The sequence below is a fragment of the Dermacentor silvarum genome, chromosome 5, assembly GCF_013339745.2.
Source record: "Dermacentor silvarum isolate Dsil-2018 chromosome 5, BIME_Dsil_1.4, whole genome shotgun sequence".
NCBI lineage: Eukaryota > Metazoa > Arthropoda > Arachnida > Ixodida > Ixodidae > Dermacentor > Dermacentor silvarum.
Genome location: NC_051158.1, coordinates 8,225,507 through 8,246,373, shown reverse-complemented (window position 1 = coordinate 8,246,373; position 20,867 = coordinate 8,225,507). Strand labels below are relative to the sequence as shown.

The window sequence follows — 20,867 nt, the reverse complement described above, 5'->3', positions numbered from 1 at the left end:
CCGTCAAGAACGATAAAGAAGACAAACAAAAAGCGAAACACCTAAAATCACTGCTATGTTGATTGGCTGCGTTACAGTAAATTCTTATATTGATTACTCTTTATAGAAATCCGTATTTCAATAACATTTTGATTTCAGATAGAAATTTGAATTAGGCAGGCGATGGCGATCGCAATATAAGGGCAGTGAGCTTGACATTGTTTAGCGCTGCTGCAGTTGTAGAGTGTAGACGCCGGCGGTGATCGTAGAATACTGAAGGAGAGATGCTGGGCAATATAACAAACAATGGCAAGTCATAGCCGCGGACTTGCGGAAACTTTGTGTTATCTCAGTAAGCAGCCGTAAATATAAACAACTTTGTACGCCTACACGGCGCGACAGGTAAAAATCAAGTTTATAAGAACAAAAAAAAAAAAAAATAAAATAAAATAAAGCGAAAAAAAAATGTGCACTTTGAGCAAAACGATTGCGCCGCTCTAGCATGCCACGCAATAACCTCCTTTTGCGACAAAATAATTAAATCTGTGTGCCGTTTCTACATGTGTTACAGTTGGAGGTGCTCTTGCTTACAGTTAGAGGTGCTATAGTTGGAGGTACTACGGCAGTTACGACAATGCTGCGGTAAGTGCCCAATACCGTTCACTATTATGAAAAACTTATGTTGATATGCATAATCAATAACACACCGAGAGTTTTGTTTCAACGATAATGATTTCATTCACGACCGCATAATTTTATACAGCACCGCCATTGCGCATTTCACATACAGATTGGCGTGCTTCTTGTAACAGCAATTATATTATTTCATTATCAGAAGAAATTCTAATGAAAAAGTCTGTAGGTGCTCTGGAACTTTCCTTTAGGCTAATGAACGAACTAGCTTTATTAGTGGCACGAGCATCGAGTGACGCTCTTGTTTCTTACGCAGCACTTCCGCTTCACTTCCTGATACGACCAGGGATGAAATTCAAGATAAATAATGTATTTATTAATACATACATAAATAATTTATGTATTTCGTTATAGATATGATATCAGAGCATAAGTATTGTAACCAGTTGAGTTTCTGAAGTGTCTGGAATAATGAGAATTCTTTATCTGAGATGATCGGGGACGAATTTCAAAATAAATAAGAAAAATAGAAAAAAATATTACAGTACAAAATTCACGCGTTTGATTATAGATATGTAGTCAGAACACAAGTTTAGTTACAATTTGAGTTACCGAAGTGTCTGGAATAATTTAATATAATTAGAAATCACTGATTACCGCACACCAAAGCACAGAATGCCAACGCAGAGGTGGGAGTGCCACTAATAGACCCATAAGTCAAAGATTAGGGTCGCCTACAGTATTTTGAGAGTGAAATATTCTTTAGGGGTATTGCGCCTCTTGATTTTTGCTCTGTTCTCACTTGTAATTTAATTATTCCTGCCGACTCTGCTGAATTGCTATAAGCGGAACCCTTATTAATGACAGTGTTAGCGCATAGATCTGACCACCCTCACTGCCCACGTTGAAATGCTGCCGTTATCATTTCAATTTTTTTGTGTTGATGGTGCCACTTCTTTGAACATATTGTATTGTACGTAAATGTTACTGTCTGACGTCTCTGCAGTTTTAGATTCTTTTGAGACTATATTAAATTATCACTGGGATAACAATAATACCATTATCATTATCAGGAAGCTAATACAGCGACTTACGATGAAGCATAAAATGCAGCAGTGACGTCCTGATAGCAGCTGTCGCTGTAGGAAATAATTCCGCCATTTGAGGATTAAACACCTTTCTCCTGATACCTGTGAATAAGCAGTGATACATGTGCAGGACGCTGCAGAAGACAACGGGCGTTTCTAAATACTTCGACCCCGAAGGCAGTGTAGCCTTCAGTCATTTTGTAATTGGCCAAATAGCAAACGGCCTCGACGATGTCAAGCAATCTATTCGCAGCGATTGTTATCTATTTTTTTTTGTTATGGCAACACCTATTCGCTATGTTTCGCCGCAGACGAGTGTAATCAGATCTTCAAGTCAGTGATAAAGTTGTTTCATGAATGTCGGCGCTCGTAGAGAACTCAAGCATCAAATTTGTTATTCTATTTTTTTACTTACTCTTTGATTAGCCCGCACTGTGAAGGGAGGTCCGTAACTCTCATCATTGTGTGCGACTATGTTGTTTACGACAATTATTACGATATATATATATATATATATATATATATATATATATATATATATATATATATAAGTTTTGACAGCTGTCCAACAACGAATATAACAGGTCTGAACTAACACTTAAACAGTATTTCGTCGATGACAGCATTTCTCCGCTCCCGAGTCACCGGTAGTTATACCATTGTTGTATAGTTCGTATTTATCTTCCTACGACCTCCTCTCTTCATTGATTATCTTTAGCTTATTTTTCATTTAGTCTGGCATATCATCTGTTATTACGTCTTTCGAATAAATAGATACGATGGCGCCGAAAATAGTGACCGCTCATTGTATTTACAACGTTCAGCAAAAGTGTCATGGACCCGTACGGAACGTCCGGTGTTCTCGCTTGGTGAGCTCGTCCCACGGAAGTTGCTGCCTATGTATGATTGTCTGAACTTGTGAACTTAGCAGGGCACCCATCAACAATTGTACCGAATAGCGTAAACTATGTACAGCAGTATTTCATAAATCATTAAGCATCAAAATTGCGCCGAATATCAACCGTCATGCACTGAAAGAAGCCTGAAGCTCCTTTGGGATGATGGGTTTCTTCATGTTTGCGAAAACCTAAGCTCGTCTCCGCAGTGCCATTTGAGGAAGATAACACGACTTGATTTCCTTGCTTCATTTACTTTTTTTTGTGTGTGATTTTCAATACATATGAAGTTAACCAAATATTGCGTTGCTGCAGCACGATCGATGCCGGTTTACCTATCTGTTTACTGTCGCCAGGCATGAGGGCAGCCCATACTGCGCATGTCTATACTTCATTGAGACACTCATCAAGATAAAAAGACAGACACAGCAAGGTGAACCCTACTGTGCAACGGGAGGTTCCGTTTTCTGGGATCCATTGTCTATTCACAAAACACCGTACTCCTGCAAGAGCACCGGGAGACGTCGATAAAACTCTTTGCAGAAACCTCCATGAAATGTGTTTCAGAGCATAGTATTGTTATATTAGGAATATTATCGTGCAGGTGAAATAAATACTAAACTGCCACATTTTGCATTAGACATTTATGGCAAGAAATACAGGATCATTAGCACTACGTTATTGGTAAATTTTTTTGATGGCATTTCCAGGGTATCACCGAAACATCATACAACCATGACCGGAGTGACCATACCTGGAATGATACTTGGAATCATACTTACAGGTACCGCACAGTAGTTTTCAAGAAATCCCTACAATTTTCAGAGCAATATTTACTATAAAGGATTCTGATTCATGAAACAGTGTGTTAGGTTCTACGCCTCTCCACGTTCCCTATTTACCGTCATGAGCATAAGACATCAACGCGAAGCGACAGACCAGAGCCATTGCATAAACAAGATTATGAATGATATGTCGTATACCTGTGACCTACAGGAATAATGATTTACATAGTGCTATATGAAGCACAATGCATAAAAAAAACGGGCAAGTTTGAACTCAGTCGTGCAAAGCCTAAAGGGGCCCTGAACCACTCCTCGGGCTCGGTGAAATAACGTAGTCCGCGGGTAGCACACGCGGCTGTGAACATCTCAGCCAAGTTTTGCTGTCGTACGCGGTGCGTGGAGCTCGCAAGCGGAGCGCGAAGTCACCTTCTCTCAAACGCCCTCGTTTCAACAGATCCATGATGATCACTCTCTTCTGTGTGATTTATAGCGTAATAAAGCACATTCCCATACGCGGCTGCTATTGGTCGCTGCTGTCGGCTACACGGCGGCGGCTGCGGGGTGCCGCCATGAGTCCATTGGCTAAGCGCACTGCGGCTCGTTGAGGACAACCGCGTTTGGCTTACGGTTATTTGGCTCCTCGCATCCATTTCCAATGTGTATTTTGGAAAAAAGAAAATGATTTGATTTGATTTAGTGCGTCGTAGGCACCAAAATCGGAAGTCCAAAATGAAATTTGAACTGCGCACCACGGTGACATTTCGAAGGCGGTGCGTTGTGGCCACACCCCACCTCGTCGTAGCCTTAGCAGTGCAAGGCATTGAAGGAGGGAAGGGGCAACAGCGGAGGCGGTGTTTGATTGCCAATAACTCCGCTTCTGCTGATCGCATTGAAATACTTTTTGCGGCAAAGTATTTCTGCAATAGCCAATTTTCACTACAAATGTCTTTCGCCACTTTGATAAAAAGTGGTTCAGGGTCCCTTTAAGCACAGCGAAACTGTCGATCCTCAAGTCTTACTGAATGCTACTGCTGGTGTTAACTTGGTTGCTGCTAGGTCTTGTCTTGGTTGAACTGAACTGCGCACGTAAGAAGGTATTCTGGAATGATCATTTTCGGAGGTGCCTTGCCTTTCGCGACATTTCGCGCGACTAGCGCTGGACGCGTCGGCGCCGACGAGCGACAGCGTTCCTGGCATGCCACAAACGCAGGCAGGCTAACAAAGGTTGGCACAGTGCCAAGAACGCTGTTGCTTGCCGACGCCGACCGCGTTGGAGGCTAGCCGGTCGATATCAATCGTCCAGCTTTTTTTTTTCTCCTGGCTCAGCGCGCCGCGGAGAAAAGAGAGGCGGGGAACGGGAAGGGAGGGAGCTGGCGAGCAGAAGACCGCGTGCGCATGCCCGCGGTCCTCCTGATCTTCCTGGTTACCATGGCTACGGTGCGGCAGTTTCTTGATGCGAACCACGAACCCCAAATTACGGCTGGCTTAAACAGCTTCGCTGTTCAAAATAAAAATAAAATTATGTCGATCCGACGCACATGTCAGCAGCTATGCGAGACGAAGGTTTGTGAAGGGCTGAATTAAACACTACTCAGTTGTTCCTCTTCTGCACGCTGTTTAGGAGCATGTATAGTGATTGAGTTCTGCCCGGTAGGATGCAGCTTACGATTACAGATACCTCTTCACTACCATGGCGACCGCGGATTACACGTTCCTCGGGATCAGTCCACATTGCCATTGCAGGTACCTGCGGTATCTGCGCATTTTACTTGGGGAAATGCAGGAGAGCTAATATAAGTTAGTTGTCGATCTTCCCCATGGAGAAATGCTGTTTCGCAATAAATGAGTTCAGAGCCGAAGGAATCGCTGTTGCTGTGGTTACCATTCTTCTGGACAGCTTTGGTAGTAAAGATGGCGTTCTGGATTATAATAAGAAAAATTCTACGCGGCTGAGAAATAGTCATTTTTCTTACTATGCTTATCTACCTTTCGGAATGCAGCAACGCTGTTTGTGGGGAATGCGGAGACCACTGGCTGGACCTGTGGAGAGCGACCCGAGGGATGTCAAGTGGCAGCACAAGGGCATGGAGTAACTCGATATTTCTTCTACATCTCGAATAGAACTTGCTACAGCAAGTACGTTCGGAATTGTGAAGGCTATGGAGCAGATAGTATGCTTAAATGTACTCTACATTGCGGGCACACAAAGTAGAGATTTACTTTTCGTGCCGTGAAATACAATCGCAAATGATCAGGATACCATTAAAGCGCTTTACCAGTAATTCCAAGAAGTCTGGCATCATTAATTGTGCTAAAGTTTTATTACTTCAAAACACGTCTCCACCCGCCGCGATATCGTAGTGGCTTTGACATTGCGCTGCTAAGACCGAGATCCAGTTTGAAATCCCGTACCACGGCGGTGGCATTTCATTGGAGGCGGAATGCAACGACGCCGGGGTATTGTGCATTGGGTGAACGTTAAAGATCTCCAGGTGGTCAAATTTAATCCTGAGTCCTGCACAATGGCGTGCCTCAATGATATCGTGGTTTTCGCATGTAAAACCTAAGAATCTAATTTTTTTAGCATGTGTCTCTTTATTCGATGGTCGAAATAAACATGTCTATTCCTGTAGGACGATGCAATTTGTTTACCGAGGTAATGGACATATAAAAGACGGCAGATTCAATGGACCTGTCGGATATCACGTCAAGAAAACCTTTCTTGAAGCTTTTCAACGAAATTCTACGCAAATTGCTCCATCTATAAGTCGGCCCAGCTTAATACCTTGCTTCCGGGTTCGGTCAAGCTTCATTGCACCATCTCCCGGATCAGCTGCGTTTGAAATTACATTGTCTCCGAGATCAGCCCAGTTTACTCGGCAAGAAACCAACCTAACACCGATTCCGCACCCTGCATAGGTAGGCAAAGGAAGATTCTGTATAACAAAGGAGTTGCGCGCTTTAGGGCACCTGTTTTTATAACGACAATAGGTTACAGATGTTTGCTCTTTCATTAAATAATTCCTTTGATAACAGAGCTGGTTGTAGGCATGTCTTTAGGTCCAGTAGAGCTACGTAGTAAAGTACATGCGGATTTGTGACAGCGCTGTAGTCTATTTGCTGAAAAACAAACATATCGTTGCCGCACCCCAGGCATTCGGATCTGGAAATGCAAATAAAGATTAGTTGTAATATGAGAAGTAAATAAGTCAAGCTTAATCTCTTTCGGGCTGTTAAAGGAATTGAAGGCCGCAAGAACGTTGCATGCCGAAATTGTTCCAATAGAATGGATTATTTGCTTGCAAATATTGGGACTCATTCTGTAGTGATGTGGCAGTAATAGGCTCTAACAAAAATGTATCTTCATGTGCGCTTTCAAGAAAATTGGTGAAGCTGATTAAAATCGTTAGAAACGTAGTAACTTTATTTAACAAGAAAATTGGGAGAAGTTGATTTTATAACGGGACGTATCGTTACCGTCGGTTCGCTGGTGCAAAAGCCACCAATCTGCCAAAACAGCAACTCTCGCTGGCACCGAAGATTCACGCCAAATTTTTTCCCACACACTCACACACACACACACACGAAAGAAAAGAGAAACTCCGTGACAAAAATGACGCTGCCCAGTGCTTTTTAGCACGATCTAAGATGTCGTTATGGGAGCATGAAAGCCCACTAATAGGTGAACGTTCCTTTTTGCTGTGTCGACTATAAATGTGCGCCCTCTATGAAATATAGTACAGTTGGAACTATGCGCTGTGTACGTTTCGTTACGTTCGTTCCTTGTTTTTTACGTGCTGGTATTTGGCGAACACGAATAACCAACTAGCCAGATTGTCAGCTGTAGTGAAGTTCATCTCTAGTTTAGTGGGCTCCTTGCAGCTATGTTCCTTCTGACCCTTCCCGAACGGTATCGCCCATTGCTAATGCAGGGTGCCGGTCGAGCGTTCTCACGCACCACATCATACAGAAAGCACATCTGAATGAAGGCCAAATCATGCGGTATGGAAGCCTGATACCTTCGGGTGGCAATGCCACCCGAGCGCTAAGAATTGTGCGATCTGAATGGCAATGATGAGCATGTCGGCATTGGAAGTACCAGTTCATGCAGCTGCACAGCCCAATCAAGCAGTATGAAGCTCTATGTTCAGTGAGGCAATACCTGACACCAGCGGGCCAGACGACCAAACTTATGTAACAAAACTGCCTGCTTCAACAGCGACCACTTTTCTCTCGCAAAGTGCCAGCTCCTCCTAGACGCACCGTACGCACAGAAAACGGGATCCGACAACCAGAGGAAGTAAGCACGGTATTGACGCTAGAACAACAGTATGCTGTGGCGCTGAAGAAAAGACCGGAGCTCCTGTCTGTGCTTTCTTCCTTTATTCAATACCGCAAACCTTGTACAGGCTCAATCAGGGAGGGTAAAAAGATAAACAAAGCAAATACGTATAAACAAAGTTCATAAAGCTTCAAAGTGTCACAGTGTTGTCAATGGCAGTAAATAATCATTCCAATCGGCTACTGAGTGAGTCAAAAATAACTTGAAGAAATCTGTGCAAAATACGGTGTCAGTGAAGTAGGATGATGGTGGCGAGTGTGCCTTGATGTTGAAGACGATATATAGGGTGATGGGTTAACTGCTAAGTCCGATTCCAAATCAAGAAAAAAATAAGTTGCAGTAAACAGAGGCTCGCTAAGACTCCAAGGTGTCACACGTGCAGACACACCTGAAGAGAGTTCATTGAGTAACCTGCGAGCACTAGTGGTCACAACGCTGGCGTGAGGAAAGGAAGGAGGTCTCTAAAAATTCTGCATACTACACTTACTAGAATCTAGTTTTCTTTCTCACATCCAACAAACTTTAATAAAATTTGTCTAGGGGCTCTTTCATAAAAAAAGTTATCTGTAGCCTTTAGAAAACAGCTCCACTGACGTGAAATCTGGGGAGGTGCGAAGCATGCAGTGATGCACTGTTAATGGGCTCATACTGCCTTAAGCAATGGCTCATAACGCCGTAAACGTGACCTGCCTATTACGACAACAGAGGAGAAGTGAAATTCTACGCTGGAATGATGAGCGGCAACGCAGCCAGCTGTGGAAGATGACGACGACGGCGACGAACGCGGGAGCAGTGGCACGAGCGTGGGCCGAGCGCCAGCACGAACCGCTTGCTTCAACGCAGTCAGCTGTGGAAGACGACGAACACTGGAGTAGTGGCATGAGCGCGTGCCGAGCGCAACCACGAGCCGCTTGCTTACCGTGACTACGACGACGACGACGACGATTACGACAGGAGACGCCGACAGCCTGGGCGCATAAGGTGCTTCGCACCTATTATTGTAAACGTTTTTCTAGATATTGAATGCCATTAGCCTGCATTATTTCAGAGGGTGAGTCATACGGAGAAAGTTTTGAATAAAGAAACCTTACATCTTTCGTGTGTACCTTTTCGAGACGGTTAATAGCACGTTTAGTAAACGGCTCCCAAACAGCGCATGTAAATTCAAGTTTCGGCCTAATTATATTAAATTGCACGCAAGTAATCTTACACTAGGGGGTGAATTTTAGGCTTACGCCTTATAAAAATATAATTTACGGAACTCACAAGAGCTAATGTTATCTATATGTAAATTCCAGGATAAAGTATTGGTAAGTGTAACACCTAAGTACTTGTATTGAGGCTCTTCCGACAGTGGTGACGAACCTAGCCTGTATATAAAAAGAGCAGAGGGCTTTGGTGAGAGAAGCGAAGAAAAACGGTCTTATCAGTGGTAAACTTCATATCCGATGTTTCCCACCAATAAAAAATGTTAACAAGAGCGTAGTTAAGGTGGCTCTGGTAGTTGGTTGAAGTGATTTCTTGAAGAACCACGCAAACTGCAAGCAACCTGATTTGCATGTTATGATCACTTACAGTGATTACATCGTTGATATGCTGTAAAAACATAACGTTCCTAGCACACTCCCTTGAGGGACCGCGGAGCCGACTGGGAGGCAGCCTCACTGCTACAAATTGGTCGCGATTGGTTAAATAGTTTGTTATCCATATGATCGAAATTTCCGGAAGGTTAATGCTTCCGAGTTTTAGTATTAGTTTGTCTTGTGGAACTTTATCAACCTTTTGCAGAAATCTAGAAATATTGCATCAATATGGCCATTCTTATCAAGGCATGAAGCGAGTAAATGTATTACTGGCGAAAAAAAGAAAACAGACGCCGACCAAGGTGACATTTATTTTATGCTAACTGCCGTGTCGGCCCCCACACGGGAGCCTTGTTCACAATTAATCTGATGGGTCGGCCGTGCGCCTTGGGAAGATATTGCTGCAACTACTTGTGTAATTGTTGAGAAGATTTTTCTAAACCCGTGTTAGTGATTAGGGAGGAATATGTTTTCAGTCTAAAAATTAATTTATGTGGTGGGCAATAATAATGTTCAATTATTTTACAGTAGGATGATGCAAGCAATATAGGGCGGTAATCTTGTAATAAAGTCCAATCATCTTTCTTGTGTATGGGCAGAACTCTAACTATCTTCCCGTCACCCAGTGATTTTCTATGAAGTACTTGAATACGATAAATTAGAGACAAGTTAGAGAAGTCTACTGCAAGGTACCTGAAGAAGACAGCTAAGGACCGCTGCACATGTTCTTTCAAAGGCACAGTTGACCAGGGCCTCCGTTACATCATGTAGAGACGTTTTGAAAGAGCAGTCCTTTTGTGTGCTTCCATCTGGCAAAGAGGGCCAGTTTTCTGTTTAATCAGTCAATACCACCATGTGCAAAGCAGCACAGCCCTTTGAAATGCATTTCATGCTCGGGAGGATATGTCGCTTGCGAAGTTAAATTCGGCGTCTAAGAAGCTGTGCACAAAGCTGTCGTTGGAACGGCTTGCAAAGTCGATAGGAAATATAGCAAGTTAGGTTGTCCTGAAGTGTTCTTTCTTTAGCGTGACAACGCACAAGGTTGAGCGCCCTTTAAGGGTTATTGTCTCGGAAAAGTTAACGTGGCAAGAACAATTTGACCGCTTCTTAGAAGAGTAAAGCTAAAGTGCCCTGTTGTAGATGATCCTTTCATGGCGAAAAACTCGAAGGAACTTGTTGATTGTTCACGTGAGCACGCTCAGAAACGGTTCACAGCTATGTATATTGATGTCAAAGGCTTGTATTGTTCATTGCCTCAAGATTTAATTCTGAAGTGTGTTGAAGGGAGCATTGATAACTTTCGAGCGAATAACTTCAAAACAGGGTGGGGCTTTCTGCGAGTGGTTTCTTAGACCTAGTTGTTTTCTACCTGCGCTCAACGAACGTGAGATGAAAGGGCTATCTTTCGCTAAAAAAAAAAAAAAACAAGGTGTGTGAATTGGCTCATGCCTTGCTCCATTAATCAGTAATTTGGCTGTAGCATCACTTGACAAATGCCTTGTCACTCTTCTCGTGGAAATTGATATCCTTAGAGTGCTCATAATTGTTGACGAATGTTTGGTTCTATCGCGCAAAGTCACAGGTTAGTCGAGCGGTGAAGCCGAAAACATCACAACCATCTTTGAAGAATGTTTGTCCCAGTTAAAAGTCACGCATGATATGGTCTCTGATAAGTGCATCTGATTCCTGGACCTTAAATAACGTTTACTGACTTTTTGTTAGCGACTTTCTTGCTGTGTAGACTATAAATGTACTCCCTCTATGAAATAAAGAGCAGTTGTAAGTAAGCGCTGTGTAAGTGTCTTTATTTTTATCCATTGATTTGTAGCGCTGGTATCTCACATACATAAGGTATTGGTTGCGAATAGTGTTTGAAAAGAACTATTCTAATCCACGTGATCCAGCACTGAGGTATATATAAGCTAATTGCTAAAAAAAAAAAAAAAAAAAAAACGACCGGCGGTCTATCGCCAAAGCAATACATTCCACCTTGCAGCGAAGTATTACAGAATAGCGGTCGCCTGTGTAATTCAACGATGCATGTGCGACGTTTTGCTGTAGAACCATCAGCACTTCCGCAGGTTATGTTCTGTCCCATGTCTGTGGTAATTGAATTCTGACAGGATTACATTGTTCTGCAAAAAGCCGTAGTTAACGTTTAAGAGGTTTCCGTGGACAAGGTTCATGAGCAATGTAACATCTTGGCACTGATTTAACAAAAATTAACTGAAAACCTTATAGCTAAAAGGTGTACTTTAACCGGCAGCACAGCTTACAACACAGTACTGTTCGAATATTATAACGCGCTAAGCACGCCGTGGAGATAGATGACATTGAGCTGTCAACGGATATAACTCCTGGAACTATCTTCCTCCCGAGTAGTACCTACGTTTTATCATCAGCACTCTCATAAAGAAACAAACATGCGCGAGAACGTCACTAGTAGATAATTAGAACCATTCACTTGTGCTTTGCGGAATGGGTCGCAATAAATTTATTGGAAAAACAGCACATGCTGAACAGACATGGCATCTTCACATGTTGTACGCCACACGGTTGCTGTACTCCGGGCAGCGCCAGGGCCTAACGCACCGACCGCGTCTGTTTCTGTAATAGCCCCGGCGGCAGAAGCATCTGGATACGCAGTCGGTCTTGCAACGATGCTCAGTGTATTGTTGCCAACCGAGAAGCTGCCAGCACTTCTGCTCACCGCAGCTGCTGCTCTCACATTCCTTGAAGACTTCGTTCCTCGGACAACCTGCGTTTCCCGGGATACAGATGTGACTACACAATATACAGCGCCCGCATCGAACTTGTACGGCAATACTAGCGAAATAAAAACAAACAATACAGTCGACCCCGGATATATCGTACTCGAAGGGGATCGCGGAATAGGTTTATATATCAACATTTTGATATATCAAACAAAAATTCTACACAAGCATTTTCAAGATGATTTTACAGCTGTTTGTTGTACCCGATAATTCGTTATATTAGGGTCTGATATATCCGTGTTCGACTGTAATTGCATCCCGTCTCCGTAGCAAGGTGTTTTTCTCAAAACGATACACTTGTGCAGTTGCCGGCTGTAAGTGCAGCTACAACGCTTCTCCATGAAACTGACATTACGTTTGCGAACAAAACACCGTACTGAATCTAGTACAGTGGGATGCATTAGTTTTGGTAGGACCAGCTCCTATGGTTCAGAGGCTGTGGTGATCTTCGGCTGAGGGCAAGGTCCCGAGTTCGAATCCTGCCCCCAGCAACTAAATTTCGATGTAGACAACATACGAAAACGTTCCTGTACTTAGATGAAGGTGAAGTTTAAAGTACCCCCAAGTAGTGAACATAATTTAGCAGTCGTAGTTTACGGCGTTTCTCATAGTCACAGTGACACTTGGTTAAGTTTCAACTGGTTGGATGGATGGACGTAAAACTTTAATTAAAGACCTGCGGTACGCGACTTAGCGCGCAGAGGCCGCTCCCACGTTGGGACAGTCAGGCCTGCCCGACCGCCACGTCGTGGGCCCTCTGGACAGCCCATAGTTGCGCCCCGGCATAGGGGCTCTTGATAGCGGAGATCCACTTGTCCTAATTAATTTGTTCCGTGCCTCGCAACGAGGGGCAACGCCAGAACATATGGTCTAAGCTAGCGAAGTCATTGCAGTGCCTGCAAGAACTACTGGCATAAGTGTCGGGATAAAGCTTGTGTAATAAAGCCGGGCTAGGATACCACCCTGTTTGCAATAATCTGAGGGTCAATGCCTGCGCTCTATTTAACTTCTTGTGAGGAAGGGGAAAGTGTAATAATTTTTACATTAGCCGGAATAATAAAACCTTGTTCAGATAGTTTAGGCATGACCTTTTTCATCGCTCCGTACCAGATATATAGCTGTTGTCCGATACAAACTTATTTTCTCCCCCAAGTTCTCGGTGTTTGCTGGCATTTATCAGTGCCTTTGTAAGCCGATAATAATCTGGTTTTGAAGTTGTAATTTTTGTGTACATGTCAAACGCTACAAATTAGGACAGCAGAATTAAGTTGATTTTTCCCGCGCATATAGGCTGGTGCTTGGGTGCTTGTTGCGCTTGTCTGATGACAAGTGTGTGACGTGAGTTTACACCAAATGCGCGGCCTTTGACGTTCGGGTGTTGCGTACTGTTGGAACGGTAATGCTCCAAGTAGTTTAAATGCTTTATCAATTGGCCCGAAATGACAGGTTCAGAGTTCGATCCCGGTAAAAAAAGCACCTTATTTTCCGGAACTGCGGAGCTTTCATTCCGAAACGGCTACAATTTTATTTCTGTGGACTTTTGCTTTAATTAGATAGCTGAAATTGGTACCTCTAAACAAGGCCACAATAAAGGCCAAGTTGATAACTTTAATTTGTAAAGAGCTCAAATGGTGTAAATCTGCCTGCGGATGCACGGAATGATAATGTTGATGATGTGCTTTACACTCCTGAGGGGGGGGGGGGGGGGGGGGCATAGAGTGCCTTTATGAGAGTTTACATTCAAGATCGAACATGAGCGCTGCATAAAACCTATGATGGTAGCTAGATAAGCACGTTTCATTTAAAGATAACTGTAGCAACATCGACAATTCCGACGTACTCTTCGGGACTAAAAGAGGGGTCAGAAAAGGTAAAAAGGAATATACAGATTCAACCCGTAATAGAATCCAGTTTTCTACCATACTCCAGTTGAGAGGGAAACAGTGAAAACAGGGAGACACGGAGAGTGGGATTACGTAAACAGCACGTCTGTAGATCCGTGTGCATTCAGGAAACGACACTGCATCAAAGCCGAGCACAGACAGACTATAAATATCACAAACATCCCATAAAGAGAAAATTGCGGCTCATCTCTAAGAATTGTGCTGCCATTCCCATCAAGTGGAAGCCTGGCCGACGCTTCGGAATCCTCGCACTGCCGCCCCCCAGCTGCTTCCTGTGACTTCAGAGGCATATATGACGTAGCACTTATTGCAGAACGACATCTCATCGAAATTATGCGCTCCACAATCGATATTACCTACGTTCTTCTTAGTCATAGAAACCCACTGACAAGTGTTGAGCCTTTTAGTCTATGACTTGATTGTCCCGACGAGAAGAAGGAAACCGAAACGCCGGACCCAGTTTTTCAAGGGCACAGCCACATAAAGACAAGAGAATTACAGCAATGATAGGATAGGGGAAATTGTTTATTTATTTGAAATGTAGAAATTATTAATAAATGAAGATGAAAGTGGCCGAGAATATAACTGGCCGGAGGCAGGATACGAACCCAAGTCTTCGCATTACGCCTGCAATGCTCTTACGTGAAGTGGACGTGAAAACGGCAACGCGGTAACTGAATTGGTAAGAGTATCGCACGCGCAATGCGAAGACGTGTGGCCGTATCACACCTACGGCAGGTTCTTTCCTCGTGCACTTTCATTTTAATTGATGCATAACTTTTATATTTGAATTAAATAATCTAGCAATTCCCCCTACGCATTCCTTGTTGTCATTGTTTGTTGCTTTTATGTGGTTGATTGTCTCACGGTAAACCAGCGGCCGGCCTGCACGTGCTAGCTTTTCTGTGTTTGCGCCTGTGACTGTAGGGCAATTTATATTTCAACAGGTCCGAATATGCCGTCATCCTAAGGGCGAAAGAATAATAACACCCACCAATTGCTGATAATATTATGAATGCTTTACAATAGGAATTCACAAACAACAATAAAGCTGGAATGATTGCGACATTGGCGATAGAAAATTGTACAAGCAGGGTGCAAGCTACACAAATAAGACGGCTTTAATACAATGGCTCTCTCGCGAGCTTTCAATAGGAAAACATGTAGCTACTTACGATACCAGTTGGGCCATTGATTCCAAGGGGGCGAGAATTCAGGATAGTAATACGAATTACTATAGACGAACGACCACGAAACTGTTATGAACATACAGAATGCCAGCGTTGTAAGCACGGCGTTATCCATTTGTCTTTCCAGAGAGATCACTTCTCTTGTTACTGCTGAACTTAGTGAAATGACTGCCTCATACAAGAGCTTTTTTTTTGTAATATTTTACTTTCGATATTTGGATCAGGCAAAACTATGTTAAAATGCTGGAATGTCACTCTTAAACGCTTTACAACGCTGCGGAATTCCTGCAGTCTCTCCGTCCACAGCTTAAACCTAAAGATGGTACGTGGAAAGCACATCCACACAATACTTCGTCATTCCTACGACCGCGGCTCGTGTGAGGCATTGTGGTGTCAACACTGTACTGAGAACACGGATATTTATTGTTCTTTGAGAAGATTTCACTGCATTGTTTTTTTAAATATGAGGATTTTGACTTGAATGTTCTTATGTTTCCGAATATAACTTACAGAAAGCTCAGACTAAACCTCCCGAAGGAAGCATATACGCTTGTGGCAATGCATGCGGCAATGATAAACAAAATATATAGACTGTCGAGTCTAAACGCATTGTTAACGAACTGCAGACGTTGGACAAACTACGAACAGGTGGTAGCATAGATGGAAAATATTTCGCACATGCGATGCGCACAGTCACGCACATTGGATAACGCACTATATATATATATATATATATATATATATATATATATATATATATATATATATATATGCTGACCTGTACAGTGCCTAGAGCAGCCACGCAACCTCCAATGGAAGTGGTCACGAAGAGGACACAGTCTCCTTCTATATATAAGTAGCGATGAAGTTAGAACGGCGTTGCAAGCCATGCCCCGGAGAAAAGTGGCAGGATATGACGGAATAACAGGCCCTTTATGTAAACATGGAGGAGCGTTCCGGCTATGATATGATATCAGTCAAGAATATAAATGGGTTGCAGTGCATACGGCAGGCATTACCAAATCCTGACTTGGAGCTTACCACTGTCGTTCAACACAAAAGTGTACAATCATTGCACTCTACCGGTGCTGCCACATGACGCACAAACTTCATGGTTAACTGAGCACAAGTTAAGGGTCACGCAAAGAGTGATGGAACGAAATATGCTAGGTGTAATGTTAAGAGACAGGAAGAGCGGTGTGGATGAATGAGCAAAGGGGTATAATCAATATTCTACGTGACATTCAGAGAAAAAGAATGAAGCTGGGCAGGCCATGAAATGCACAGGGAAGATAACCGGTGGACCATTAGAGTTCCAGAGTAGGTGACAACGGAAGGGGAGCGCAGTCGAGGATGGCTGTAAATTAGGTGGGGTGATGAAATGAGGAAATTTGCAGCCGCAAGTTCGAATCAGCTATCGGAACACTGGGGTAATTGGAGATCGCAGGGAGAGGCCTTCGTCCTGCAGTGAACATAAATATAGGCTGATGATGATTATGAGGTATATGCCGGGTGTTTTTTTTTTTTTACTATACAGAACTTACTATACAGAAGAATTGTCTGTGGCAGAAAGCATAATTCTGGTCAGTGAGCAGGATTAATAAAAGAGACGGGCATTACCTGCACGAGAAATCGAACTCCATAATCGACGAAATAACAAAATGTCTCAATTCAAATTTAAATTGCTATTTTACGGCACATATTGTAATTTACGAATTGGAGTCGGTGAGTTCGCACTTCGCCCAAATTTTCAGGAGGGCACGAATTTCCAGATATTTCTCCCCAGACTGTGTGACGAAATACATGGGCGTTCAAGATACTTTCGTGCTTCACTGCGTAAAACCTGCAGTTTGAAAAGTAAGTGGAACAATAGTGCCTTTTTAACGGAGGTTTCACGGCACACATTTCGAAAACATGAGATCCTTAGAATTCGTTTCAAGGGAGTGTTCATGGTGACATTTTTAGCGCGCACAATAGACAAGGACACAGTGACGGTGGACATAGGAGCGCTTGCTCACAACTGTGACTCGTTTTGGAAATGCTTAGTGCAGATAGCTGGTGCTTTTCTGTCTCTTTCCAAAAATAAACAGTGGTGAGTAAGCGCTCGCGTGTCCACATTCACGGTTTCTTTGTCTATTGTTCGCGCTCAAAATTTCACCATGAATATGTACCAACTCGCCCAACTATCAGTTCTTTCAAGTCAGTGTGTCTTGCAAACTCACCGGCTACAATTCCCAAATTGCATTATGTACCGAAAGATGTGAAATAAAGGTTTTATTATTGAGCTTTGATTAATTAGTTGATTACGGATTTCCATTTCTCATGCGAGTAATGCCTGCCGCTTTGCGCAATACAGCTCATGGGCTTCATTTACACTATGTGATGCAGCCGATTAAAAAAATGATTTACGGCCTATAAAAATAAACACCATGTATAAACAAGAACCATAAGTTATGTATTTGCTGACGATGCACTGCACAAAATATACTCATAAAAATGCTTAGCGTACTAAAATATAAGGCTTCAGAAGAAAACCATCCCATAAAGGCGGACGAGATCGATTACATTAACTTCCGTTCCTTACAGACACAAAATATTACAGACAGGTTGTGTGTTTATTCCGTTTGGTCGGCGTATTGTCACGTTGTACTGACGGACAATAACCGAAAGCTGCCCAAAGTAGGAGGTTAGACTGGCACTTAATTTGGTGAACATGTGCCCAGACAGACGAGCTACTCACAAATCCAAACGATAGCGTCGAGCACAATCGTCGGTCGTTAAACCTTGTCCAGTGGCTCAAGTCGATCCGATATTTGTACACACGTAAGCGTGCATTTCAGAGAAATCGCTGGTGCTTATTTAGATTGGAGAATGTACAGCCTCCCTCATAGTTACGAAGGAGGGTCTTATAAATGAGTAAGATATACCCTTGGCACATCCGCCAGGCTGGTAATTTTATAGAATTCTTGTTAGCCTTTAACCAGTAACTACGCCGACGATGAGGGAGGTCATTAAGCGGAAGAAATGGAGCTGGGCAGGCCATGTAATGCGTAGGATGGATAACCGGTGGACCATTAGGCTTACAGAATTGATACCAAGAGGAGGGAAGAGCAGTCGAGGTCGGCAGAAAACCAGATGGGATGATGAAGTTAGGAAATTTGCAGGCGCAAGTTGGAATACGATAGCGCAAGACAGGGGTAATCGGAGATCGCAGGGAGAGGCGTTCGTCCTGCAGTGGACATAAAATATAGGCTGATGATGATGATGACGCCGACGATGCGCTCCCCTGGTGGTGTCTCAGAACACCCCGTCCGGGATTATCAGCGCGCCGCAACCAGCCGCTGCAGCCAGGCAGTGGGCTGAATGTATCGACGACGAGATAAGGTCCCTAGATAAAACTTGTTTTATCTAGGAACCTTATCAATCTTATCAATCAAGTTTTTGATTGATGAAACTTGTTTTATCTAGGGACCTTGCGACAAGGGTGCTCGTTGCGCCGCCTTGCGGCGAGTACGGTATGTACACTACGCAGCCTTGTGGCCTCCGAGATTGTGCGAGTGCGCCGCTGCAATTTTGGAGGTCATGCTGAGGTACCGCGAGTTGTTCCATGCGTCACTTCTGGCGAGTGGTAATTGCTGTATTTTTACTGCTGCAATATGAAAATACGGCTATCTTTTTGCTATACGTTCGTGGTGTTACCATTCGCATTGCAAAAGTCAATTATGGCCTGGAGGCTTCTTTATATCTAATTAGATTAAAACTAGTCATTTTTTACGCGCTACCAAGTTAGCTTTCACTTGGTCTTTAAAAACGCGCTTTTGTTTCAACTGCGACGGGTGCTGTAGATTACTGGTTGGGTGCCCAGAAAGTGCTAGCTTAACGCGACTTCCATCTAAAACATTCGAAGTTTGATCTTGATAGCTTGCTTTTGCGAAGATTGAGAAATAGTTGAATTCTGGCGTTTTACGTGCCAAAGCCACGATGTCATTATGAGGTACGCCGTAGTGGAGAACACAGGATTAATTTCGACCACCAGGGGATCTTAAACGTGCTCGCTATGCACGGGACACGGGCGTAAAAAAAATATGAGAGCTACGCTTATGCACAACATTGAGATTTTTGATTGAACAGATACATGGATTAAATGTGCACATAATAAGTATTTTACACATGCTGCCTACAGAGCCTCCAATATGTTACAAATGTTTATCTAATAGGCAGCGAATTTTACTATAGCAGACATAGCAAGGCTATTCTACGTTGCTTTGCGTCGTGGCCAGAGTTCATCACACCCAGTGGTATAATAATTATTTTGCAATATTAAATGGTGGAAGTGAGGCCTCTTTTCGACCGGCAAGTGAATGTGCAAAAAACGGGCCTTAGAAAGTCTAATCAGGTGGTACGACTATGGACCAAGGCGAAGAGTGGGTGGCAGCTTGGACATTTGTGTTGTGCAAGCATCCATCTATGGCACAAGCCTGATTACAGAGGCGCTTTTCGCAAAGGTTGGTCGAACATTGCGCATACGGTTTGTAACTTTGCGCCTAACATCGAGGACGCCTGCATTCAGGGACTCAGCCACGTCTCTGTTCTGTTAACATGCTGTGGCTGAAGATTGCTTGCTGGTAAGATTATAACTACGCAATAAAGAAATATCCAGAACTACAGTCCCATACAGTTAATGCAGTCGTACAGCAACAACGTGAAAGTTACCAGGCAAAGTATTTAACGCGACGTTATCGCTGGATCATTACAGTGGACGGCGTCCTAAACGTACTTTTCTATCAACGTTATTAATTATAGCTGCTAAGAAAGGCTTCTAAACTTACCGAGAGCGAAGTGTACAGCTTGCTATTCAAACTTCTTCAGCTAAGTAACTAAAAATATACGCATAAAAGCGAAAGCGCTCGCATGCACCGAAAACGAAAGCACATCTTATGGGAATTCACTGGTCGTCAAGGCTGAAGCTGTTTGCGCTCAACCACGTAAGTCGAAGAGAAAAACGGGGTGATCTGAGTCATCATTTATGGCACTAAACACAGCTGCACAGGATATGGGCACGACGAAAATAAATAGAAGAGAAGGCAAGAAAAAAAAAAAAGCTGACCAACTGCACGGGTCTACTCAAAAGAACGACCGTTTTCATTCGTCTTCAGTGAATCGCCTCCAAATTTTATGCGGCGTGTTTGCTTACGTATAAAAATTGGCGTACTCCTATGAGCTTTTCTCAACAAAACGTAGGACAGATTAATGGAATTCGTTTTTGAAGAAGGATCATTTTACGTTATGATTTGCAGTCGCTCTTCCGATAATCTAATTTCTCTGAAATGCACAAGAAGTGTTTCTTTGTATCCTAGGAACCGCTTACGCCAGCGTCTTTCTCAGTTGCTAAAGCTGTATTTAATTTTTTGTCAGGTTACTCTCCGGCTCTGCAAAGCTTATCCATGGAGTCTGGATAAGGAGGCATGATTTTGTATGAAGTATCAGTGGGGGTAGAAAAGGCTTCACGCAAAACGTTGAAAATAATTAGGATTTCATGGTGAGTGAAACGTTCCAGACAGCCCAATAATTTACAGTAAATCATACGAAAAAAAAGAGCCTTCAGAGGTTTTTGAAGTAAAATATTTATGGCAACTTACCGGTGCCTGGTACATTTAAAGAGCGCACAGAGAGGACTGAGTTTTTTTGGCTGG

The 20,867-nt window shown here is 43.2% G+C and overlaps 2 protein-coding genes and 1 long non-coding RNA gene across 6 annotated transcripts in view; 1 reads left to right on the top strand and 2 right to left on the bottom strand.

Moving 5' to 3' along the window:
* Positions 1–20,867, top strand: part of LOC125945518 (uncharacterized) — a 166,816-nt gene that overhangs the window by 1,023 nt on the left and 144,926 nt on the right. For 2 of the 3 annotated variants that reach the window (XR_007466963.1, XM_049667332.1), the window contains exons 2-3: positions 551–621; positions 3,307–3,380. Coding sequence is in view for 1 of the 3 variants with exons in the window: in XM_049667332.1 (XP_049523289.1) it covers positions 614–621; positions 3,307–3,380 (82 nt within the window). In the remaining 2 variants the exon portion in view is untranslated. Of the gene's footprint in view, positions 1–550; positions 622–3,306; positions 3,381–5,381; positions 6,004–20,867 lie in introns of those variants that run through there. The other variant, XR_007466964.1, reaches the window with a different exon arrangement.
* LOC125945521 (uncharacterized) overlaps positions 1–20,867 on the bottom strand; it is a 162,047-nt gene that overhangs the window by 44,755 nt on the left and 96,425 nt on the right. The gene's annotated exons all lie outside the window — the stretch shown is intronic.
* Positions 11,783–15,506, bottom strand: LOC119452293 (uncharacterized). The gene is made up of 2 exons (XR_005191853.2): positions 15,160–15,506; positions 11,783–12,064 (listed from the first exon to the last, which is right to left on the bottom strand). It is a non-coding gene; the product is annotated as an uncharacterized LOC119452293 (long non-coding RNA).